The 27,134-nt window shown below is 40.2% G+C and overlaps 2 protein-coding genes across 5 annotated transcripts in view; one reads left to right on the forward strand and one right to left on the reverse strand.

The window, feature by feature from the left end:
* Positions 1 to 8,460, reverse strand: part of LOC132909884 (zinc finger and BTB domain-containing protein 14-like) — a 121,405-nt gene extending 112,945 nt beyond the window's left edge. For 2 of the 3 annotated variants that reach the window (XM_060965074.1, XM_060965077.1), the window contains exon 1: positions 8,321 to 8,460. The gene's annotated coding sequence lies outside the window, so the exon portion shown is untranslated. The remainder of the gene's footprint in view (positions 1 to 8,320) is intronic. The other variant, XM_060965076.1, reaches the window with a different exon arrangement.
* Positions 8,461 to 8,629: 169 nt separating this feature from the next.
* Positions 8,630 to 27,134, forward strand: part of LOC132909915 (uncharacterized) — a 118,816-nt gene continuing 100,311 nt past the window's right edge. The window contains exons 1-2 of one of the 2 annotated variants that reach the window (XM_060965143.1): positions 8,630 to 9,049; positions 9,394 to 9,565. In XM_060965143.1, the coding sequence (XP_060821126.1) occupies positions 8,998 to 9,049; positions 9,394 to 9,565 (224 nt within the window). In that variant the 5' untranslated portion in view covers positions 8,630 to 8,997. The remainder of the gene's footprint in view (positions 9,050 to 9,393; positions 9,566 to 27,134) is intronic. The other variant, XR_009658640.1, reaches the window with a different exon arrangement.

The raw sequence follows: 27,134 nt of genomic DNA on the forward strand, positions 1-27,134 counted from the left end.
GTTATCAAGCGATATTACCAAGGTAGAAAAAATTCTGTTCGTCGTAATTTGCAAGAACCATCGACGCGGCGGCACGATAATTTCGAACGATCGCACAGGAACGATCACGCGCGACGGCTGATGAAAAGCGCGCGAACGCGATCGTTGCGAAGTGTCGCGTACAATCTGCCGTTTGCATCGAAGTATCTAAATATCTATCGAGTCAGGACGATACGATGTTTTACACTGTCGCTGAAACGTCGTTCATTTGCGAGCAGCGTTTTAAATGAACGATATCTCCGCAAGCGACTGCCTCTTATCTGCTCCGATTATGATTATAAATCGATAACCCGCGGTAAGAATGTGAGTAAATGCACGTACACTACGATCGTAAGTATTGTTCAAATACTTTCCTGCAAGTGTCCAAATACTTTTCCGAATCACTGTGGGCCTGTGTTTGTGTTTAGGCCTCTACGTTCTATCGCGATATTCTATCGCGCGTACCCGCGTTGATCGAAAAGAATAAAATCATTTCAATTCGATTTATTCATGACTAATTTCATGACTAAGACACACGTTGTCAAGAATAAGCAAATATCCGGATACTTTTAAACGATAGCATACACCGATTCGCGTGTGCTCCCCGGTAAATCGTGAGAACCACCGTCTCTCGAAACGGCGATATATTTTTTTTTTATCAAAACCTCTCTGTACCTTTAGTTCTTCCTTGTTTTCTCTGTCGTTATTCGATGATAATTTCGCACAGTTGGAAATGAGACTAGACGGCGGATGGTATGCGGTTTATGCAAATTTCTCGCTACGTTCTCACGCTGATCCACGAATACCGCGGGACAGTCCGATTTTGTGTTATCGAAGATCTTTATTGAACGCAAATGTTTAACAATATTTCGTAGGAATTTAATCGTAACGTCGATGTCGCTTCTCGCCATTTTTTCATCCAAACAAACATCCTCCTATGACGTGGCTTTTTTCGTTTTTTCGAATTTTGCGCAAACCAACATAATTTGTGCCGTTCGTCTCTTTCATTGTGTGCTTAAAGACACGTTAGTTATTAGCGATCACAGGCAGAATGCTCGTTTTAAAATAAAACCAATATCTCTCAGAAAGTCTAGAACTATCTTGCCGTAGTCTTCTTTTGGTAACGCGTTGAATGAATTTGATGGGTCGTGGTTTGTATTTGGAACGAGTGATTAGGATGTGATCGATAGAGTTTTGTATACAGCAAGTGTCACAAATGTTTGGTTCAGTTTTGACGATAAGACAGGAGCGTGTGCCATTTGTATGGACTATTGCACTGTTCCACGTTCGTAATTATGTTCCGTTTGAGAAACGTTTAGTATTTTATGTTAACAGTGTTCTTTATAGTTTTAGGAAAACGAACAAGCGTATATAGCTTAACTAAAATTGAAATTAAAACTATAACGTACTACTTTTATTATTTATTCTTATTTGTTTCATCAAACTGTCTTATTAAACTAATACTGCACTTCATATATGAAAATGTATTATAAACTGACAGTATGCGCGGGACTACACACCAATCCTACACACATTTCTTACGAATCCTATCACCGCTAATCAGATGCCAAGAAATCAGAGTACTAGACAAGTGTGCCACGAAAAAATCGTCACAAAACTATGCCTGCCGTCAGTTTCTTTCATTTGGCAGTGGTTAATGACCCGAATGATCGGCCAAGGAATGTCTTCGCGTATTAATCAGTCCAAAAAATGTACAAAACACCACGCTATTTTTCGTAACGGACCAGCTGACGCTATTTTTGTGTTTCCACAAAACGCGTTGCCGTTCGTATTCTTCAAGCGACGCGCGCCTCTCTAAAACGCATGATTTACACCGACCATCGGACGTGCCAACAGCTGATTCTCTGACACGCTTCTGTCTGAATCTATTCTGACCTGCTCAGTTAAAATATGTTATCTAGCATTTTTTGCCATTTTTCAATATATGTTAAAATATTTGAGGTTCGTCCTTATTTATCTTTCAAGTAAAGTTAGGTGTACGTGTTTCTTAGAGATCTAACAACAGACTAATTTGTTCGTACGTATAAATTTCTAAGTGCTTTTCAGATGACTTTGCTAGATTATAATCTTCTATGCATCTATCATCTACCAAGTTAGATAGTTCCAAATTTAAACGCAGATATAACATTTTATTGTAGCAGTATGTTGCCGTGGCAACTAGGAAAATTCTTCAATTTCTCGACGAATTTTTCTAGCTTTCACTTCTATCATCTCGGTATTTTTCTCTTTAATTAACATATTTAAAACTATGAATTAAAAACAATTCCAAGTGTTCTCTACATTAAAACACATACCTGGGATATTTAATCGTTACTTAATTGTTACGTTAACCCGGAAGTTCTTTCAATCGTTTACCCATCGTATTTTTCTAACGCTAAAAAGTATCTCAAGTTTATGTAATATACGAAAAAATCGTTACTGATATATATGAATTTTCGCTTCGATTTTATGTTAAATATTTTCTTCGAATATTAAAAATCTCCTTTGGATGTTAAAGCGTGAGCAAAATTGAAATATCAAAATTTGAGAGTCGCAGCAGCGTTAATAACACGTGCCTAAATTATTCGCCTGTATAATAATACGCGAGTATAATAATTATCCCATAGGCTATGAAACTCCGGCTCGACGAAATGATAAATAGATATTTTAAATTAGACGGAAAAATTGAGACGATAGAAAGAAAATGGCAAAAGTACAATTTTCACGAATATTTCAAAGTGGCGGACAAAACATGTAACTAGTATCGGCAGTATTAACGTATAAGCATCGTATACGATGCGAAAAACCGCGTTATCGTCCGATAAACCGCCGACTCTGTTATCCTCTTTCTTTCTGATTTTTCCCAGTAAAAATCTCGAGAACTTTCTCATAATCGCGGCCAGTTTCGTACCGTAGCAGAAGTTTCGTACTTTTCATCAAGTGTGTACGTACTTTTCTTCGAGTTCTCGCGGCGAAAGGAATTTAATTTGTGGTTTTTTCTTTCTGCTCTTCTTTCGAAGCGGCGCGGATGGAATGCGGTGCTCGATTAAGAAAAACCAAAATTAGACAGCGATGCAACAGCTGTAATTATCGTGCTCTGAATTCTGATAAGATCATACACGTTCGTTATACATACATTGTTACATTCGGCGCACGAGTACTGTTAGCCAGGCGGTTTTGTTTAGTTCGCTTTCGAATCGAACGGAATGTAAAATGTTCGTAAGAGTCAGCAATTACGTTGCGAGATATGAAAATGTATATTTAACAGCGAGTATCAGCGGCTAAATAAAGATTCACCGTGCTATAGAAAGGTATGATTTCGAGATTCAAAGCTAAGAGATGTAAAATACGGTTTCATCAACTCTGTAACGTTTCGATAAGTGTTTTGGGGTGTGAAACGTAGCGAAAATATATTTGCTATTTCGTACGGTATGAAATATCTGTGTTTAAGCGTTGGACAACTTTCGAACCGTTCAATCTTTGCAACGTTACGATCACTGGAATCCTAAGGTGCTATAGTTTTTGCACTTTCATTCAGAAAAGCAAAATTTTGTTCTGTATAACGATAACTTTCTAACGATATAATTTCCTTTGAGAATTTGTGTATTTCACGTTAAAATAAAATCACGTTATCGTGCAAGTGCAATAGGTTTTTACGTTTTCAATATCGTACGAACTGCTTGGAAGGTAAACCGATCAACTATATTATTTCTAAGTTTCTAAATTTCATTAGTATCAATCTTCTCAAAGAAAAAGACGATCTAGTTATATAAATTTATTCCTTCTTGGCAGATGACATAATTGCACACATGCACGACAGTGCATCGAATTCGTTTGACAGTAAAGAACATGATATTAAGAAATATGAGAATTATTCGTCGAAGAAAACGTGACTTTAATTTTCTATTAAAATGTTATATTTAATAAAATGGATAAGATTTGTCTCAAACTTTAAATACTGACATGATGAGGACACTTGAATCTATTAGTAACAATGATAATGAAATTTCAAAGTGTTTCGTATAACACGTATTTATAAAAGATGTCTACGAGTGTTTGAATATCTTCCTCGGTCATTAACTAATACAAATTGCCTAAAATGTAAATTCCCTGGTATCCTAATAGCACAAAACACGTGAATTCTACGTTAATTTTCCTTTTTCTCGTGAAAACTAAGATCGATCTAAACTCACGCAACTCGTGCGGTTCCGAGAGACAAGTTTCCTCGATCCCGCGACGACCAGTACGAAACGTATATAACTTTCTCGACGTCGAATTTCTCAACTCGACAAATACTGTTTCGCATAATATGTAACGCAGCGTGTCAACGTAAAAAGGGCAATATGTGATACTACATCTGTAGCAACGCCTCGTATATCGTAACAGATTTTCCTGATTTATTCGGCCGCGTAGAAAGTGAATTCACGGAGAGTGTGGGCTCTAACTTCGCACGCGTTTCCCAAGCCGCTGCAACAATCGCGAACGCGGTTTTCGAAACGAACGAAAGTGCTTTCTAAATGTATCGTCATAATCGAACATTAACATCGATCGAACGTTACCATCGATTTCTTTTGTCGAAACGTGTAATCAATGAAAAGCTAATTATAGCCCGTAAACCGAGTTATTTTTCTCGTGAATGTAGAATATTCCATTTGGAAATCTCAAGCGAAGAAAATGATAAATCTTCTATAAAACAATGATGTTTACATTCAATATTTTGTCAACTAATTTCACGTTAAAATTATCTTCTCATTTGACTTTAGAATGAAATACGTGTTTTTCTCATTCGTCGTCTTCAACATTTTTTAAATGTTAAGAATGTTAACGTGATCTAATATTACTAATACGATATGTAAACTACCATCGTTTATAAATGGCATATCTTTGAATCTATCAGACCATTTTTTACCCAAAAACTTCACGTTGAAATACTTTTTTACGGTCACAAAGTGATAAAAATTAGAAAATCAACAGAAATGAACTTGTCATATTTTCTTCATTTAACGCGATAAAAGGAATACCGAATGTTTTTTAATTCTACATGATAATTAGATTTACGTAATAGAAAAATTCTTCATGAAATTTGATACAATAGGAGCATGTTAAATGCTACTTTAAACGTTAAATATCTACATAAAACGGAATCGAGGGGCTCGTAACAAATTGGTCGTAACAATTGGACGTTCGAAAAGAACTGTAAATACTCTAAGCAAGACTTACGTGTATCTAGAAGCCTAGAAAAACTATGTTAAATAATTTATTACCAAGAAGGATGAAATATATTTCGACAAGATACTCGTAAGGTTACGGATAATAAAATGTCTGATTCTACCAAAATTTTTCTGAACTTTCGAATTAAGGACAACTTTCCCAAACAATCTGATACTAGCAATGAATGTTAAAAAAGATAAAAAGGAAAAGAAAGGAAGGAAAACAAAACAGAAAACTTTTCGTAACCATGAAGAAATCTAAACCGTGCGTATTTTGTTAAGAAACGATATTTTTATTGGCGTCACCCTGTATAGACCGCGCTGCCAACGATTTCCTCTGAAGATCTTCAATGTCACGTACGCGTCGATAACGTGAAAATCCGCGTGGGGACGCGGAACGCGCGTGCGACAGCCACGGGACGCGGCAACTTCGTGGAAAATTCGCGGAACTTCCCGGAAAGCAATGAGCCGCGACAATTTCAACGCGTAACGATCGTTAAACGTCCAACGGTAGGTATATAACGTGTGCGTGTATGTGCGTAGAACGAGACGGATGGACGCAATAGACGCGGGCAACGGAGAAACGACGACGGAAAAGACGTGGTAGAACAGAGACGGTTAAGGTTGCAACGAGACAGATAGAAGGAGAGAGAAAGAGTACGCGATAGAGACGGTGTGCATGCGAGAGAGATAGACAGAGACACGGTCGACGGTGCGAGAAGGAAAGTGCTACAGCACGCGACCTTCACGAAACGTCAAACGTCTATGCTGTTTAGCATGCAGGGCCGTACGACTGAAAGAGGTTCACCCACGCTCTCGCCCTCAAATACCTTTTCTCTGTTTCTCTCACAGAAACTAGACTATCGTTTACCGATTTAAGATTCGCCGTGCTTTCCGCAACGTCGAGGAAATCGCATTTCGTCACTGTTACCATAATCTTGTAGAAACGGAACGACAGAACGTGATCTCTCGACGAACGAGAAATCGTAGGTGTATACACGTATACGTATGAGCTTTCGAAGCTAACAGTAGATGTTGATCGACTTTATCATTAGCGGACGACTGGTCTCGCGTGTCGGTTAAAATTGAACCGATCGTGGGCGAGTACGAGTCACAGGAATTTCGAGCTGTCAATAAACAGACGTGTCCGAGAGAAGCGACTCGAGGATGCAGAGAAACTTGTGTGACAGCGTGACACGCGAGACTAACCGTCCGATTCTCGCGGTTTGGAGGAGAATCATCTACCTGATACCCCACGAAGATTCTTCTCCTTCTCTGGTGGTATTCAGAGAGATTTTTTTAATTTGTTATTTGGTCGCTCACCCGAAAAGCTGTGCTCACCGATCGCCCACTTGACTGGCGTCGTCTTCCAAAAATCTCGGCTTACTCTCCCGACGCACGTGTGATATTTTCGTCCCGCCGTTGGCGGCTCACGGAACACGCACTCTTTGCCTCACGTTTTCGCTTCAACACCAATCGAGACGCGTTTCGAACGAACCACGGGCTGCCTCGCGTTCTTTTCCTCGTTCGATTCGATCCGATCCAGCATGTCGTTCGTGACTGGTTTTTATACACGACATTTCGTTCGCAATCGAACGCAAAACTCACTTGTCGCACGCTTGTCAGCGGCCAAGCCGCACCGTCGAGTATAGGTTAGGTAAGAAAGCTTGCTAGGTTAGGAAGCTTATTACGTACTGTTCCAGCCAACTTTTCGAAAGCTATCACTTTTGACGTCTCTCCGGTTGTCATTTCAGGAGATGCGTCGTCGATGCGTTTTTCACCAAGTTACTCATGTGCGCTGTCTCATAATGTGTGTTGCCGACGCACTCCTCTCGATCCGTCACTTGACGATCTTCGACACTTTGCATCGAACCGCGTCCCGGCCACGAAATTCCACGGGAATCTTCCTCTACGTCAATGCTGCTTTTAATCGGTGACACGATCGACCGACGTTGCTTTCACGAGTGCGTTTAACTTTTGTTTACTTTTCTCCGCGTTTGAGCGCGCCGTTACCGCGCCGATATGCTTTTCCGATTGATTCGCGGCGCGTTATGCGATCCCGGATATACCTTACTTTTTCAGATCTGCGACAGATCGTCGAGATATCGCTAGAATCGCACACTGTCGCTGTAATCGATTATCGTAATTCACTGTTCACTTGTCACGTGTCTTCGTGCATCGATGCGCGGCGTAACGAATTTTTCCTGGCCAGCCTATCGCTCGTGCCAAAAACGTTTTTGGAGTCGGTTTCCGGATCGTTCTAAATAATTCACGAGTGTTAATCGACGCGTACGATGCGTTCGCGATCTCGTGCGTGGTGAACACTTTGATTCGTAGCATGACAGTGACAAACAACGATCGTGTCGAAGTAATCGAAGAAATTGGCGAATCATAGACGGTTCGCGCGAATGCTTTAAAAAATTTGTTTGGCAAAAGTTAAACAGCACAAGGTCGATCAACGTCGAACGTGGTTACGATGCGTTGCGAGAAACGATTCACGATCCACTGGCGTCCGCGCCACGGGTAACTGTCAACCGTGGGATTTCACGTGTCTCGGGCGCGCTGTTCGGGCGACAGAGACGTTCTCTCGATGGGAAATCCAATGATCGTGCACGAGAGATCTGCGAGCGGGTGCAAAGTGCGTGTTCCGTGTCCTGCCGTGCGTTTCTATTCTTTTTCTTTTTCGCGTATCGGACGATGGAATCGAAGAAAATCGTAGCTGATACGGTGCTCTTTTTCTTTCTTTCTTTCTTTCTTTCTCTCTCTCCCTCTCTCTCTCTCTCTCTCCCTCTCTATCTATCTATCTGCTTTTTCCACGGGTATCGCTCGTGACAGCAAACAGCAGCGGCGACAACAACAACAACAGTAGCAGTAGCAGTCAATGCCGTGAAATGTAACAGGAACGGGCACGTACGAGGAAAAAAAACTTCTTTTTCACACCCCGGCAAAAGTGTTTCGTCGTAAAAGAAAAATAAAAAAAATAGAAAAAAAAGGAATTAAATAACGAGAAACGTGTAATCACAGATCGCTGCCGACAATTGCACGCACTTGGAGCCACGAATTCGAATGGACACTCGCATAGAAATATTTACCTTGCTACATGTAAAATGAATAGAGAGCCTGCCTGAATCGAACGAAGGAAGGCTCAACCGGCCCACTGTGACGTCGCCGGCCTACTGTCAGCTCAGCGCTCGCTCGGCCCCGCGGTCAACTAACCTACCGTGTTCGCCGCGCAGACTTTACCGACAAAATAAATCGATTCGGCACCGCCCACGAGCATAATTCGCCCACGATAAATCCTATTCGGTTATATAACTAATTTACGCAAAAGTTTCACGCCGATATCATTATTTAATAAATATCTAATGTTGTTTCGGTCGCTCGCTTGACTAGCGTAGTAGTCAGGTGTGAAACGCTCACGCGCACAGCCACACATACAGAGACGGCGCACGTTTCCCTCGCAGATCTCGCGATTCGTAGAGCCATAGGCGTCGTTGGACCAAAAAAACTCTTGTTCGTCGTGTTAAGGGTGGGAGGGGAGATCGTGTAAGAATATCAAACGCATTGACGTCTTACGCAGCACGGAAGGTAATTATTTCGGACGTACTTTGCCGCACGTCTGACCTCGAAATTAGAAATTTCGCACGGTTTGGACTGGCGTAGCTCGAATTTACGTGCGCGACAGAGACAGTATTGGAGTAAGATAGCGCGAGACAGCGCGTGTGCGTGCATACAAGAGAGAGGAAGATAGAAAGAGAAAGATAAAGAGATGCACAGACGGAACAGATATTCGCGTGCAATTCTGCCCCGATTTGTCACAGGTATTTTCCCCTTCCTCTTCCTTTTGTTACATCGCCTACGCAACATCGAGTCGAGGATGCTTTCCTAAAATTTATATGCAGATTTTTCTTTTCGCGTTAAGCTCGATAGTTTCGCGGGCTTTCAAAGGCTATCGAGCAACGTTGTCTCCCTCTCTAAAATTCTCATTTTTCCATATTCGTATCGAATAAAAGTCCACGTATTTTTCCTAACCTTTCTTAAATCCTTCTTCTTAAGAAAGAGACAGATAGATAGAGAGAGAGAGAGAGAGAGAGAGAGTGAGTGACAGAGGGGGGTGGGGGGAAGAGAAAAAGAAAGTAAGAAAAAGAAACAATCTTTTGTACAGGTATCGGAGAAAGGATCGGAAGGAGCTCAATACCACGAGAATCATATCGGAATACGAAGGGGACCTCGAACGCGCGACACGTGCGACTTCGAATTAGAAAAAGTAAACACGCGTTCGGCCAGGTGGCGCGGAATGTCGTTGCTATATCGATGTGCGGACTCCACGCGCGCAGGTAAGTACGTATACTTTTCGTGCAATATATATAGTTGTTACGATACGTCTGGCTATATAGATTCTTAGGTAATACTAATTGCGTCCGACTGTCGACTACATCCGTAAAGCTCGCGGCAGCCGCGTGCGTGCTCGAGAGAGCGCGCGCGCGCGCGCGCGTGTTTGCTAGCGAGCCAGCTCGCAAGATCACGCGTCTATATACGCACACGTGGACCTGCACACAAGCACACCGCCGCGGGGAATAATTTCATTGTAGCTACTTTAATGCGATCGTCGCCGATAAATTATTCCTAGGCTGATAGCTCGTGATCGCCGCCGTAAGAACCGGAATTTACGGCGAGTCGTGCCGTCTCGGTTTAAACGCAAATCCATCGTGCAAATTGAATTGCCTCAATGTCAATAGTTTCTTCATCCGATGAAAGAAGGCCATGCGGTGGCACGTTAACGCACGTAATCCTCCCCCCCCCCCAGCCATTCTTTTAATGGTGTTTCTCGATCGATCACGATGCAATTCTTTTATTTTCGACGCTTTTTTCGCATAGCGTTAAACATAGGAAGAAATGCTCGAGATAACTGTAGTCGCGATACTTTTTAAGTTTGTATAGCATCCTCGGAACGATTAATAAATTTATGCATTGTGTAGACTAGGAACTAGTTATGCATACTTTGGCTTTTTCAAATCTTTCTTCCTGCGTACACGTTACACGAACATGAGTTATGAGCGTGCTATAGCGAAGCACATTTGATACGCCAACGCGGAGAACTCTGTGTGAATGGAATTACTTTGTTGCGATTTCCGTCAAATCACCCGAGTTTTTCCTTTATCGATCTTCATCGTTACACGCTCGGAAGTAGAATCGCGCGTTACCTAGGTGTTCTGTAGAATATAAAAAATGTCCGATACCGACGTTCGAAATATAATTCAGAAATCAAGCAAATAATAAAGTAGGAAAATAAAGATATTGAGTATTACAGATAAAAGTACTAACAATTTCGATTAAGAATTTCATATTTCTAAAATCGATGGTAATCGAATAGATGTCATTTATTAATTCCAAAAGTTGTCAATCAACATTTCTTTCGTTATAAAATCTTGACAAACAACAATTAAATCGCGCGTTTAACATCCGCACTCCTATAATTCCCATTATCCGTGGTTTTTCCTGGTCGCGAGGAAACGCAATCGTGCCACGTCGACGACGTTAGTCCAGGAAAGCGACGCGCGTCTAGTATCGCTGTAACAGGATGAAACGACGCGGCGGTGGCGGTGCACTCGGAGAAATTGCACCGAAAAAGGTAGAAAAAGGGGGAGGAAGAGAGAGAACATCTAACCAGCTGGCTTGATACTTCATTATGGCTGCTGGTTTTTACGGTGACCCTCGTCGCGCGGTACTCACCGGGTATTTTCCCGCGTGATAAACGCGATTATTGTCTGGCGTTGTTTGCAGATCGATCCGGTGTTGCATGCGCGTCCACGTGCACGTTGTTTTTCATAGATCGACCGCATCAGAGGGCGGCGGAGGTAGAACTGACGGGATGATCGGTTGAAATTGCGCGTCTACGCTTTCTTAGGTAACGCATTGCGCGTTGCGTGAACGGAACTCCACACAGAAAGAGAGAGATAGAGAGAAAGATAGGTAGATAGATGAATAGATAGATAGATAGATAGATAGATAGATAGATAGAGAAAGAGAGAGGGAGAGGGAGGGGAGAGAGAGAGAGACGGCTGGTGTGCCAGCCCGTGGCAATTGCTACACTTCGTCTCGCGCACCTTTATTTTTGCTTTGCGTGAGCGCAGGTGCCTCGTCGAGCACGTGACGTCGCTTGTGTATCTGCATCCACGTAATACGCTATTAGGTAACGCGTCGATAGTGCGTGAATCGGATTTGCCGTCGTAACGCCTGCCTGCCGCCTACAGTACGTTTCATTGTCCGCGGATACCAGCGAACCTGCACAAAAGTCGGTTTTCACACGGGCCTCGAACACGACACACCAGCCGCCTGTGTACCATCGATAGAAAAACGTTTCGCTCGGCCGGAAGGACGTTTCGTCGTTTGAATTTTCACGGTGCGTCATGGTGTTCGCGCGCTTTCCACGTCTCCGGATATAGCCGAGTTCTCTCTCGCGAAATTCTGTCAATAACGCGACACCGCTGCGCGGATTTCGTTGCTTTTAATTCGCTCCGTGCATCGATATTTGTCGTTTGATCCTTTTATCAAGCTTAAAATTCTTTCGTACACTAGCGTCCATAAGCATTTCTATATTTCCAAATTATTGCAAATATATAAACTGTATATAACTATCGGTCTCTGATCTCGTGTCAGGCGACCATATATAATTAGTACATCGACGAAAACAATAGTTAATATATGAATTAATAGAAATAAAGGATGAATCTGAAAATAACAGAAGAAAATAGTAGAAGATTGCATATCGTCATAATCTAAAAGTTTATATTGGTTTTGTGAAGTGTCAGCTGTTCATTACACACGGATACAAAGATCGAGTGATGGAATTTTTATTTATCGTCCTTAGTCCTCTCCTTTCGCACTTGGACGGACTTCTGGATTTACGAGGTATTACATTTTTTGCACCTCGATTACAGCCAAAGGCAAAGAATTAATCATAACGTTGAAAATGCAATAAAAATCTCAATCTTTTCTTCGAATTACGCTAGACGTCCAGATATTTATCAACAATAGCGTATATATTATAGTAAAAGATGTATTGAATTATAAATGCTAGTTTTCTTTACAGTTTCGTTTGCCTCTGCTGTATTAAAACATTTACAAGACACTAAATTGCGTATATGGAAATCTATTTCTGTAATTCGTTCAATAGGTCAGCTATTCGCTAGCTAGATCTTGTAAATTGCTATTGTGAAAAAACAATGGTTACTAGAACGATCGTAAGGATGCACATCGATAACCTATTTGAAATATTTTTAATGAACGTTTTGCTCGTATCATGCCGATAAAGTACAATTCTCTGCACGTGTATATTGATACCGCAACAGCGTATTTTTCCAGCATCGTTGCTGATAATATTTGAAAGATCTAAAGAGTTCTATGTTATACCGTGATTCGATGAAATCTGTGAAACGTTGATTAATGAAATTGCAACACTGTGTGGTGACTGTGATCGTTAGAGCTTGGCGTCGTGAAATAGTGCAGAAACAAGCGTTAACTGTAATCTCATGAAAGCATCCTTGGGTCAAAATGTGCACGCCTATTCCTGTTACATACTCATTAAGCAGGTATCTGTTCGCGTATCTACCCGCACGTGTTCGTTTCTTTTTCTTGGAGAATCAAATAAACAACTTTCAAATACAACGAACACAATCACTTTATTACTACGTGGGTAAAAAGAAAGAAAAGGCGATTAATCTGAGACCTTAGATGACCTATTAAAAATGCTCATTTTGAGATTGTGTAATAAGCACCTCGTGACATTTGCATCGGTCAGTCGGTTGTCATTGTGCTGGGAAATTTTTCATCTAGCGATAACACATGACGGACGATTTCTTTTTTTTTTTTTTTTTTTTTTTTTCATAAATCCAATCTTACGGTCTAGTCTCGAGTAAACAGTGTGGATGATATTTTAAAATGTCAAACGTTGGAATATTCGCAAGTTCGTACGTTTCTATATTATTCGACTAATTTTTAACGTATAAAACACACTTACTAGAGCAACCGTTTAATCATCTGATTGCTCCCTTTGAAACAACGTAAGAAATGTCGGCGTGTTTTCCCTGCTATCCTCTAAATCGATAACTCATTTTTATGCTAGACCCGTTTATTGGTCCATTCAATTAATATTCTATCGCAAGAACCAGGCCAGCCTGTATCGCGTGATCTATGTCTGATATCGATGGTGTCTCACCACTTATTATCATGAATTCTCCGAGAACCTGTGAAAAATTGAAATCTGATCTTCCGTCTTCTCGAACGACTAAAATTTAAATACGATATTGTTCTGCTTATTCTCTCGACCATTTATCACGTCAACTTTTAATAATATTAATTATAATTCCTATTTTAATGTTATCGATTATAATTCACGAAAATTTGCTTAAAACGAGATATTTCTCGTGATATATCGACAAGCTAAATTTTCGTTCGAAGAATGTGATATGCTCGTTTATTGAACTATATCGTTGACCAAATTGTTTATAATCGTCTGGCGACAAACGCGATCCGCGATACGTCTCAATTAAAAATCCGCAGTCGGCGTCGAGGTGTCAAAACATTTCGCACGCTATTAATATAAAAGCGCGGCCGCGTAACACGCTCGCACACGCTCACGTGCCAACAAAGTTACTCTAATTAATGGTAGCACGTTCGGTATTGTATAATTCTGTTTACGGTGGTTGCTGGCCTCGTCTGCATACGTCATGCAGCATGCGCGTACCAATTTCTACGGCTGATTGTTAAGTTCCATTTATTGGAATGTAACACTCGAATGAATGCGCGACCTGTGAAAACGCTTTTTAATATGATGAATAATCTGTGTGCATTGCTGCACGCCGCTCGATAAACGCAATGTCATCAATCAGGGATACCGAACGGAATACTAATTTCCCAGACGATTTCAAAGATGCATGGACTGTTAAAGCTGCGAAGGGTTACGATATTAAATGAAATATTTTTCTTTTTTTGTTTTCTCTCCTTTTTTACGTATCGATTCTCAATTATGCTGCTATTTTAATAAGCACACATTTCATTAGAAGAGCCTTTGGAAATTTTAAATAGTATTATATCTATTCGTTAATTTCGTAGAAGCGTAATACGTAGCAAAACACGTTGACCCAATTTACATAATTCTTTCGAAAAATCTTATTGAGGAAAATTTGCTTAAAATTCTATTTCTGGTAACACTGTGACGATATTATCAATGTTTATAGTCGTTTTAATTGAATAGAAAAGAAGAATGACTTATAGTAATCTAACGATGATTACCAATCAATTTTTATTATATCAATAATTTCGAATATGTAAAATGACGTATATCCCATTCGAATGTAATTTATATCGTTTATAAGGTAAAGTTGTGCGAACTAGGGATCGCTAGTGAAGGAATTGCGTTTGAGAAACCGATCACTGAAACTCGTACGAATCAAGCATCTGCGTTGCAAGTCTGCACCCATTAAATCTTCCAACCTGACTACCCCAATACACAGCTATCAGTGCCATTAAAATTAACAATGTAACAGAACAATGTGTGGTAACCACACGGCCAATTGTCTCGATTGAATTCCAGAAGTTGAACCCTGGCCGTTCTAATTGGGCTTGGTCTTTTCTTAGATAAACGATAGGCATGTTCAGCGGTATCTTTCTGCATTGTTCGAATCGATTAAAAAGAATTCCGCCACCTACGTGTGGTCACGTATGTACGTGCGGTTTCAAGGCTATGTAAATTCTGAAATATCGATGGCGGAGCGGCGAACGATCGTCACCTTGGTTTTCCTAGGCGGTGAAAAGACCAAATTTCCTTTTTCCAACGACGCGCGGTAAAGGCTTATACTTTCGAAGCGGTACCGGTGTTAGTTTCGAAGGGACGTGTGTACCTGTCACGTCACAAAGCGTCGGGGTTCCAATCAAGCGTTAAGGGGAGACCACCGGGCGTCGTGGCATAGAATTTGCAACTATGCTAATAAGAGGCGAGCCGAACGGACAGCTAATGGCTGCCGAGAGAAAAAGGACGAGCAAAAGTGCACAATGAATTCGTGAGGTCGTGACGCTAGGGAGAAAGAGGGACGGACGACGAGACAAAGAGGGCCAGCGTAGGATGAAAGGGTAGAAGGGAGAAAGAGGATAGGGAGGACGGAGGGCGACCACGGATCAATCGTAGCCTTCCGTGTTCCCTGCCGCCCCTCGGTCGCTTTCCACCCCTCGTCCCTATTCCTGGCCCTCCCCCTTCGTTTGCCCCTTCACCTACCAGTCGACTTGCACCCCTGCAACTCGCCTCCACCTAACCCCACTCCATCCACCACTTCTCACCCCGCCGATACACCCTTCTACTCGCTGCAACTCTCAACCCTCTATCGTCGTACTTGCACCGACGTGCACGCGTCGTTACGCAGGCCCAGACCTGTCGACCAGACACAGACTCTGTCTGTCTGTCTCTCTCTCTCTCTCTTTCTATTTCTCTCTTTCTCTCTCTTTCTCTCTTTCTCTCTTTCTCACTCTGGTGGTTTCTCCTTCTCCACCCTTCTCGTCTTCTTCCCTTTCTTTCTTTCTTTCTTCCTTCCTTCTCCACTTTTCCTCACCGAGTCCACCATTTCTCTCCCTTCGGATATTTTTCTACCACCCTTCCCCTCCGCCCTTTTTTTCCCTCTTCACGCTCGTCCATGCGACTTTCTTCGTCCCTTAGTCCCTCTTTTTCCTTCGCTCTTTCCCCTCTCGTCTTTACCTACTCGTTTCACCCTCTCGTTTCACCCTCTTGTCATTTTGTGGCTGTCTTCCTCCCACCGGTCACCCTTTCTTTCCCACTCACGTTGGAGGGCTAAGCGCGCCGCACAGAGTAGGTCAGTGGCGTGAATGATCATCAGTATTCGCGCCTGTGTGTGGGTGCGTCCGACTACGCAGCCGCTCGTACCCTCCTACCATTTGACGCGCACCCTCGCGTGTCCGCGAAAACCCAACGACGTTGTCTGCCCCGCTTACGAGATGATTTCTGATTTACCTTCCTTTCTCCGTTACCTCGTGTGTCAGTATGTGTATATCGTTTATTGTAGCAGCTGTTATACGCTCAGCCAGTCCACTGGCGAGCAATACCACGTTTCCAACCATATCGCGGTTTTTTACCGCCTATCGATTGCAGATTCGTGGTTCACCGATTGCATCGTTTGCTTTCGATTTGACATGGTAGGGAAATTAAGTACATGTTGCTACAATTTTACAATTTTTTATGTCTCAATCTGAAAATAGTAAAAAAAAAGAGTTCGATCAAAAATAATTCAAAAAACGCTGTCAGATATCTTAAAGCGCGAGTTAAGTGTGTTACGTAATTATTACGATAAATCATTTAGACGCTTTGTACATATCTAGCGTCTACATAATGATTATAAAGTCTGAATAGAATATGTTTTAAATACGATTATCATTTCAACTACATTCATAGGATAAAAAACGATGCTACAATAAAAGAGTAAATAGAAAAAAAATATAACGACCGTGAATCGCAATCACGCATTGGAAAATGTTTAAAAAAATTACGATGTCGATGAAATCGTAGATTTTGATAGCTTTACATAGTTACGAGCAGGCATTGCATAAGCTGAACTGTATCTTGCAGCCTGTCATATCCGAGCGAAGGATGTGTGCGCAGAATTGCACCGTGAATTGGACGAGTTTCACGGTCTCGACCTTGGGGCGGTTTAACTAGTTTTCACAACTTCTTGCACTACGTTCCGCGAGATTATTTTTACTTCCTGGTTAAGTATACGTGTATGTACGCTTGTGCATGCATATATATCCGGCCAAGATCGTAAAATACGCCAGCCACGATCCGACGACTTCTTTTTAATCTTTGTTTCTTTTCTGCGATTCTTTTTCTTCAACTTACATATGTACATAAACCAGATGTAGGAGAGGATTCTCTGCTTTTAGTTTCGTACTTTGCACGCAGCTGTGCACAAATCTGATCTGCACTTTCAGTTGACGCGTTTTTTTCTAAAATTAACAAATGTCTCATATCCGAGAAAAATATAAAGAAAGACTCGTCGTTGTGCGAGATTTCTTATTTCATTTGCATATTAAATATAACCATAAACCACTGTGAATCTTCTTGATTCGTTAAAATAAGAACAATATCGAGATATAAAGGATATCAATGACTTTCTTTCCATTTTCTGATCATTCTGATTCCATATTTCGATAGTTCTCGCAGCTTTCGGATTTTGAGCTTTTAGATGGTAAAAGTTTGACAAATGAATGAATTGGAAATAAACAATTTCGAAAATAATTATTCTTATTTTATCGTCAAGATTTTATCCATCAGATACAGAAAATCCGTATTTCCCACTTTTTAAATGCGAAGATGTGAAATCTCCATAATACTTGACGACCTTCTCCAGTCTTTTTCATAGTAAATTGTAAAAAAATAAAATATACATTTAATTAGCCGTTGTATTCACAGTTACTTTTCGATTATATCGGAATTCCTGTGCAATTCGTAATTTTTAAAATTAAATCGTGGCATTAGACAGCGATACGATACCTATATTTAATGAAACATATACAGACACGGAAACGACTCAATAAGATACAGCATAGAATTGAAAGCCCAAAATTATCTCTACTCCTAACACGTATCTGTGTACTTTCGTATCTTGGATAGTCTTCGTTCGTCCAAACGATTAATTACAAACACGATCGACTTGGATTCGGCCTGGTACAGCGTTGATGTTTCACCACACAGCGAATGGTTAAATTTTCATGGCGCGATCGGCGACGTAACGCGGCGAGTTAAATCGTAATGTTTGAGTGCGCGCGACCAGTCGCACCGCAACGCATTGTCGAATGCTGAAAGGCCAATTTGCCCGCGCTTTCGAGCCGTTCTAAAGTTTACACGGGTCTGTCAGCGGCCCATCTCGCGAATTAAAAAAAAAATCGTACGCTCGCTAATTGGAAAAGAACGTGAACAAAAGGGGAAAACCGTGGTACGGAAAGCGACGCGTTAGTTTCGGTCTCGCGATCACGCGGCGCGGATTCACGCGCAGGAAGATGCATCAGGTCACGTCTCCTTTCGCATGCGTCTAAAAATAATTGAATCTGCGCGAGTAATGGTTACGGATTAAGACGCATAGGCGCGCAGGTGATTTCTTTCTCGCTTCGAGTTTTCAATCTCTGTCTGCTAGGTTCGTTAGGTACCAGCGGCTAATCAGTCTGTTCGATTTTCTTTGTACTTACCAGTTGTGTAGCACGAGGAAAGAACGAAAGAAGAGTTGCATGTTGAAAAGGAAATCGAGAGGAGAAGGTTGGACGTTTTTATTCCACGGTTCAAGTTATATACACAGAAATAGAAGAAATTTGCAGTTTAATGGATGTATGTATTTCTTCGTGCAGATCAACAAAAATATTAAAAGCAGGACGTTTTTAGCGTGTATCTTGCGCACTCTTGCATTATAATTTGACTAATGGGTAATAAGATCAGCGAATATCCAAGTTACAGTAAATTGTGCACTTGTGTTGCACAGATAGCTTTCCCAATTTTGCAAATTAGAAGTTAGGGCACTAATAGTATCAGTATATATTACAAGTGTTCATTGTACGATTGTTAGTTGTATTATTTGTAAAATTTATACTTTAACGCGTATAACGTTTGATATTCTACGCTTCTTAAAGAATCAAGAGCGGCACCCGAAGTAGGAATTATACATTGACAGCAACTGTATTTTACCAATTCAATGTTCCTATGTATCTACACGTCAGATCAGATTTCATATAATATTTTCTCACAAATATGAAGACGTTAATAGTTCATTAAAATTAATTTCGACACGCGTAATCCTCGTAAGAGGACGTATCTCGAAGAGTACAAAAGAGAAGAGAATATACTTTTTTTCCAAGTAGAAGCCCAATGGTGGTGGCTGCATCGTCGAGTCGAGTTAGTTTATGGGGACCGGAGTCTACGTAGACATCTCACGATCTAACCTTACCCAACCTCCATCCCAGCCTTTCCTAGCTCTAGCCTAGCCTAGAGCTGTGTAGGAGAAGTGCACTCCACCACACTGCACGGACGTCTGCCTAGTATTGATCCTCGGCTCAGCTACTGGCTACCTTCACCCACTAATAATTCTTGTCAGTCTCTCACAGGCTCGACGATTCAGGCCCACCTTCGGATCTGTTTTTCCAAGACACGGCTGGAAAAAATTTATGAAAGTCAGCGGTGGAAATGCTGCCCTTTACACGAGCCTCGACAACTACATCATTTCGCATCGTCTTCTCCTTCCTTTGTGTACTTTTCTTTTCTTTCTTTTTTTTTTTTTTTTTATCGAATTACCAGAAGCTTGTGTATAACGACGCATCGTAATAATAAGCATTATAGTTTGAATCGCAGCTTTACGTGTTTCGTTCGGAACGGTGTAATTGTTTCGAGAGTATAGTTGTTTTAATTGGGGAATCTGAGGTAGATGTTTAAATGGAGTTAATTACCCAGACTTCCAAATGTAATTTAGAAGAAACTATGGAGGATTATTAAAGTTATAATAGACTCTCGTTTAGCGAAGTTCTTTTGTTAATAGTATCCCTTTTTTCTTACTAGTCTGCGTGTGACATTTTCATCGTGCAATTGCTTCTAATCTGTTTTCAATAAAAAACAAAACAAACCGATCTTTTCCGAAACATAGTTTGCCTAAATCGCTTTAAAAACCTAACTTATTTCAACTAATTCGACCAAGTCGTCAATAAGCTACGATAATAGTTGATGCGCCTGCCAACGGTCAGTTAAAAAAATATCACGTCATTAATATCAAATCGTTCGATTCCTTTACGAAACTACTTCGACATATTCTCATCCCAATTTTGCCCTTGTCTAATCATCATCCAGAACGAATCTCCTTTCGATATGCTGCAAACATATATTTCAACGTAACGGTCTAGTCTTAGTCTTCTGAAATAGTATCGAAAATACTTAAATAATAAAAGGTGTTGAAAGAACGTTGGAATCAGTCACGGCAATTAAACGACAACCACGAAACAGACGAAGTTCCTGGTTTAGCTTAAAGTTCAGGCTTTCACCGTATCTTCTAGAGTTCTGCCCACCCACAAATATCGGTCGATTAGTTCCGATAACGACGGTCTCGATATTTCGAGACAACGCAAGCGACATCTGCCTCGAGTGGTGGTTAGATCTCGAGGATGGCGACGACGTTGCTAACATCGTCGTCGTCGTCGTCGTCGTCTTCGTCGATAGACTCACGTCCCTTAACGACGTTCTGTGCTGCGGTGTCGAGACTCGGGGTTCTATATCACGATGCTGCAAAATGTATGCCTCCTAGTGATAAACGGAGTCAACCCATCCGCCACCTTGCCGTACCACCATCGGCGTCCCTAACCCTTCTAACCTCCAGTGGTTTCCCCACTTTTCATCCTACCGTTGCATCTCTTTCTCCCCCCTATCGAACGTTTCACACTTATGCGACTAACCACCCTTGCGTGGTCCCAGGGTAGCTTTAACGCCACACAATTCGCTAATAGAAGCGTAGTAAGCTTTTTGCGTGACCACAGCAGTAGTTTCCATGTTGCGATTGTTTATCCGTATTGCTTTTTGACACTTTATCGCAGCTTCAGTTTATTTTCTACCTTTACCGTTTCTTGTGCTTTATTTACAGATGTTTTACTTTATACATCGCAGGATGGTGTATTGTCTTTTCTCGTGTTTCAAAGGATTAAGAAAACTTGAACATTTTTAACATCGCAGTTTCTACAGTCTACCAGTATTTTTTGTAATATTCGTCGGTATTCGCTCAGAGTAATTTACGTTTATTATTATCTGTAAGATCTACCATAAGGGAGATTGTGCCGATGGCTCGTAATAATTTCTTTCTTACGAGATACACGCACGAGATAGTGATTTATCGAGAGTAATTCTACCGTATTCTATGTTTCCTGTTCTACAAAAATATGCCAAAAGTATATACCACAAAACCGCATGTCGCTTTTTCAAACTTTTTCATTCTACAATTTCTAACGTTTTGAAAAATTCAAAACCAAGGGAAAAAGAAAAATTATTAAACAACGCAACCACGCGAATAATAACAGAAACATTTAAAGAAAAATATCTAGATCCCTTCGTGAAATTTCCAAAAAACACAAAAATCACCAGACAATGCAACGATGCGGATGATAACAAGCAAAGGAAAAAAAAGAAAGAGAAAAGAACGCGTGGGTGATTGTAGTGCTGATATTAAACGCGATCAAAGCGCATCTGGGTAAGAATCGAAGAGGAGACCGCGTGGTGGCAAGTCTGCGAATCGGATTCGCTTTCGGAGGTCGTATGCACATGTGGCTGCTTATCGCTCGGCGCGGGTGCATGCACGTGGGTGGAACCGAGAGGGCGATATGCACACACGCGGGTATCCGGTGCAGCACGCTGCTGCACCGTCGAGAGAGAGTACAAACGGCTGAAAGCGAAACGTAAACAAACAGGTAGCTCTTCATCCAAACCAAATAGCGGGGGAGTAAAACTGTGCGCGGCGCGCTGTCGGCAGTTGCCGACGCGAGCACGGAAACTTTCTTCCCTTTGTTTCCCATTATATTTCCACATTACTTTTTTAAACGCCCCGTTAAATAGTAAGCGCCGCGAGTCTCGCGCGCAATTTTAGCCATTAGAACAAAACGAAGGAAAAGAGCGAAGGGCGGTGTGGAGGGCGGAGAATGAAAGAGACACGTAAACAAGACAGGCAAAAGGGTGAAAAAGAAGGGAGAGAGAAAGAAAAAAAATAGAAGTTTCAACGCCGTGAAATTCGCGTACCCCGTAATACCTGCTTGTTTGCATCCCTGTATTCTACCATTTTATTACTGTAAGATACAAACAGTTTCTAAATTGTTAAAAGCGCGGAAGAATTTTGTTGAAATAGATATTGTTTCTCCGGGATAGAAATTCTGAATCGTTGTGTATTATCGTTTGTTAGGAAGCTTTATATCGCGAAAGAGATTTATTTAGAGTCGTGCGACTGGTTACTTTTACATTTCTGTATATTTTTCTTCTCGTGTTTCATTGTAAACAGTAACGTTTGTGTTTATATTAAAAATTATTATATACGAGCTAACCGAATTGAAATAAAGAATTTCGTTATACAATGAATCTTTCTCGAATTTGTTTTCTATAGATTAACATATCTTTGTACAATTAGATAATTTTCCACGTGGGGACGATCTTAATTTCTTTTTTTAATTAGGAAGGCTATTTTTATTTCATACGACTGTTGACTACGTATTTTTTCACCCTCTTGAACTTTTCAAGAATATTAATCGCCCTAAGACTAATTTCACACCTAGTTACGTCTAGTTTCTACTAAAAAGCCTCGTAGATTTCTTTTCAAAACGATTATTCCGGCTTTTAAACATATTAAGTTAAAAAACTTCCTTTCAGCCACCACAAAGTAATATGGAAAACTATACTTATCGTGTCTTTCCTCGGTAGTTTTCGATTTAAACATGTAAATCTTGATCGAGTCGCTTATTTCCTATCATACTACAATTAAATATAATTTTTTTGGAATATAATATAATATTATATCGCGTAAAACGATGTGAAATGTTTCGATCGAAGAGATAAATCGGGTTCGAAAAAGTGCGTTTTAAATGGACGTTTCCGCAGATGGAAGCGCCGTTGATTTATGCGCATCGTTATGAGGTCTGATTTAATATCTTGCTGCTCCTTGTTCACCGTTCCTTTTCTTTTTTTCCTTCTATTTTTTCTTTTTTCTTTTTGTTTCTCTTCTTAAACGGATCCTATTTTCAACGAGAATATCGTTCGACATTGATCGGTGATACAGGAATTTTTAATGAAATCGTCGAGAAGGTTTCAGTATCCCCTTGAACGAACTTCTACGTTTATCGTCGATCGTCGATATTCGGGATTGTGTTTAATTTATCGGTCGCGGGAACGAGTTGAAGAAGTACTGCGAGCAATCGTTAATGTGACAGCGAATGCATTCTAATGGAAAGCTTCTAATAACGAGTCGATGTATGAAATTTAATTAAATGCAATTATACCTTGCTTGATTATCTTTAAATTTCTATTTCCAATACGTTTCTTTCATTCGTATTGGACAGTGGCATAGTTGATTTATAATATGTACTTTTTTATTTTAAACTTTAAATAAATATGTATATATATTTATTTATTTATATATATTTAAAGTTTCAGCAATCACAGACATGCAATGAGAAAAGTAACCTCATCTTCTATCAAACTAAATAATTCGTGGCCATCGTTTAATCTATACGAGCGACAGCAATTATATTTTAAATTGTTATGATCGTGCTGGGAATGAAATTAGTCTCGAATCAATAATTTGTACCAACGTTCAAAAATAATTACATATCTAAATAATTACGAATATCTTATTAGATATTTTCACTATTATCAACTTACACAATTATATGTTATTAACTAAAGTTAATTAACGATTAGGAATGTGTGTTACGCATGGATTCGTAGCGTTCCAAATGGTTGCATACAGCGTGCAAATACGTACGTGGTTTCACAGGGCTTGGTGAACAATTTTTTGAAGATTATAATACCGATTCATAGCGCTGGAAAGGTTAACCCTTTCACACTCGTGTTACGTATAACGCAACGGCATAGTTTAACAGATTATTAAGTAAGCGATGAATATATCCGTTTTTGATAAAACCGGTGTTAAATTTTAATATATCGTATCTTCTTCTATAAAGGCATAAAAAAAGATGTATTTCCATTATAAATAACACTGGTTAATAAAGCTTTTGACATAATAGTACCTATCTTTGTACCGAATTCTAATATGTATTCAAATTTTTTTCATCACCTATATGTAGTCATTACGTGACTGCATTCTTTATTACTTAATAATTACCGATACAGTTACACTAATAGAGATTTAGCGTGCAAGATGTCTTTGAATATCTGTCTATTTGCGAGATTACCAGCGGAGTTTCCATATACCAGCTAACTACTATCGGATGAGTTAAACAGGATAGTTTTCAAATCAAATGTTCCAGGAAGTCGTCAATTATCTTCAGATAATACTTTATTAAACTATGTGTCACTAAAAAATCCTGTGTGACGAAACCAGATTTCACATTTGAATTCAGCACGAGGAATGCAATTGAAATGACGTATCAAAAAATACAGAATAATTATAAACAAGCGTATCTAATCAACGAAAAGGAAGGAATCACCTTCAACTAAATCTATAGCTCAACTAAAATTTTGTCTTTCGTAATCTTAAAACTTGCACATTGCGCGAGATGAAAGCTATATGACTTTCGAACAACCCCATCTTTCTCTCTCGTTTACTCACTGTCTCTTTCGGTAATTTTCACGAAATTTTCCCTAAACCGAAGAAAGTCGTTAAATTGAACTAAACAAATTGGAAATTTTCCGATTGACGTTTTCAAAATCGTGATGAATCATTTTCTTCGAAAGCCGAATCGGGTGTTGGGCATTCGTCGAGTCCGATGACTGAGAATACAGTTGCTTTTGTGCACCGTTAAAGAATTAAAGAGCGTGCAGTTTTGCATTGCGCGCGGCTACGAGCGGCAACGACGAGCGAGAAACGCGACGACGACAATGCAAACGCTTCCACTCGCAACGGCAATTGTTCGCGGAATAATGTCCCGCTAAGATACAAAGAAAAACTGGTATCTGCAGTCGATTCCGCGTAACGGCCAAGGTAAACGCCTGTGCAGCTTGCAAAAAGCACGAAAAGGGATTGCGCGTGGCTCGTCGATAATCGTACGACAACGCTCTCTTCAACGCGTAACTCTCTTTCTCTTTGAGAAAGCTACGAACCGATATAATGAACATTCTTCTTCGCGTACACGGCCGTTCTTTTTTTTTTTTCACATCGCAAACCCTTTCCAGCGGTGGCTCTTTCGCGTCTAAATCGGCGTTCTTGCTCGATTTTACCCACCGATCAAAGCGATCCTTTCGTTTGACGAGTTTAAAAACGGCCGCTGCATCGCGCGTTCCGAGTTTCGCCGTTCCAATGAAAATTTACCCACGCAAATTATTTCTCGTTCGCGTACAAGCGTTAAAATGTCTTTCCTTTTTGGTTGCAAGCTCGTTTCTTTGTTTCTTCGCGAGGAGAAAGCTCTCGCGCGGATACGAATATTCTTTTCGCGTCCGTAGTTCGAATGGTTCGCCTTCCAAACGAATCGACGATCTTCCGCGTGTAGATATAGCTACTATCGTTCACACGGAGTCTACCACCAAATTTTGGTATTAGGAGTTTTTTAAATCGAGTAAAGAATACGTTCTCCTGTGAATTGCTATTTTTTGTAGAAAGGATACAAATATTTAAATAATTGATAAAAGGAAGTCGGGTAATGCTAAATAGACGGTGTAAATTTTATACGGAGGCTCCTTTTTGTTTACGCACAAATCTAAAGCGATATCTCTGCTTTTAAAGTACCTGATTGTTCGGTTTGTTATTTTTTTTTTCATTTTATGCCGCAAGTTAATAATATGTAAATTACAATAGAGCAAAATAACGCTAATGATGGAAATAAGTCGGACGTAGAATCGTTGGAGTATCTATACGGCTTAATTAATTTCTCTCGTACGATAATAAATAGATTATGACAGAAAGATGTTATTAAAATGATAGTTTTTATTCAAATATTTACGAGAGTATATTTAAAGTAATTCTAGAACGACACAGAGCATTTATTTGTTTAATTAGTTCCTTTCGTTTCGCGCGACGAATATTATTGTTTGTTAAATAATGATAAACGAATCACAACGGAAAGATATTAACGTGAAAATTTCAATACAAAGGCAACGGTTATTTAACTTATTATAATAAAAAGGCCAGGTAATAATTGTGTATATAAAAAGCATCGTGCTTGAATACTTAAAAACACTTGCTTGAAATTGTTATTACTTAAAAGAAACATTACCGATAGATAAATTACACGTAACTGTTTCCCTGAAAAATAAGAGGAGCAAGAATGAGAATAAAAATTACAATTCTTCGCCTTTCTCTAACTTTCTATTTAACAGCTCACTTCCATCGTTATACCTGTTAACCAAATACCACGATTTATCATTCATAAATATCGCATCGCCTATTCCTATGGATCCAAATAAATCTTATTAAATTCAGAAAAATTCTTCGCCACGCTCGCCACAAATCCTACAAAGTCATAGAAAAGAACGTTCATTACCGGGTCGAATAAAAAGCAAGGGCGATCAATTTTGCGTCTTATTAGGTATACCCAATATATCATGGTAAGCGAGTTAATAGTAAAAAGAAATGGTAAGAAACACAACGATATCGAGCACAAGAACTATCGTTTACGTGCGTCACGGTGCCAAGTGTGATGGAAAGGAAACGAGTCCTCACTCCGCTCGATTTTATGTGTCGACCAAGGTAAAGCAGCGTTACGAACGGTGCGTAGTTACTCAGGAGTAAATGAGTAGGTCACGAAAGGTTATGAATCATCGTGCGAAACGAATTTCACGGCGTGCGTCGCTTCGAGCCTGAGATCGAAAAAGTGCCGACCGAAAAAATTTATCCGCGGAATATGGAGATGATTCGGGACGGGGTACGATAGAGCTTCGAGGGAAATTTATCGAGATAGAGCGCGAAGGAAGAGAAACCGCGAACATGAGAAAAATTTCTTTCGCTCCACTGCCGCATTTCTTTTAGGAAGCTGATCCGCGCCTGTATTTTAATATGGATCATCGGTGTAATCGAGGGAAACCAGTTTTTAATCGTCAGTGAAACTATCGTAGTTTAGAAAGAAACGGAGAAAATAAAATTTTTTATCTCTTACGTGCTTTCTTTTTCGTCTGGAAATGGTTTTGGCGTTAATAGAGAAAGCGTTATATTCTTGGCTACGAGCGCTTCT

The sequence above is a fragment of the Bombus pascuorum genome, chromosome 8, assembly GCF_905332965.1.
Source record: "Bombus pascuorum chromosome 8, iyBomPasc1.1, whole genome shotgun sequence".
Taxonomy (NCBI): Eukaryota; Metazoa; Arthropoda; class Insecta; order Hymenoptera; family Apidae; genus Bombus; species Bombus pascuorum.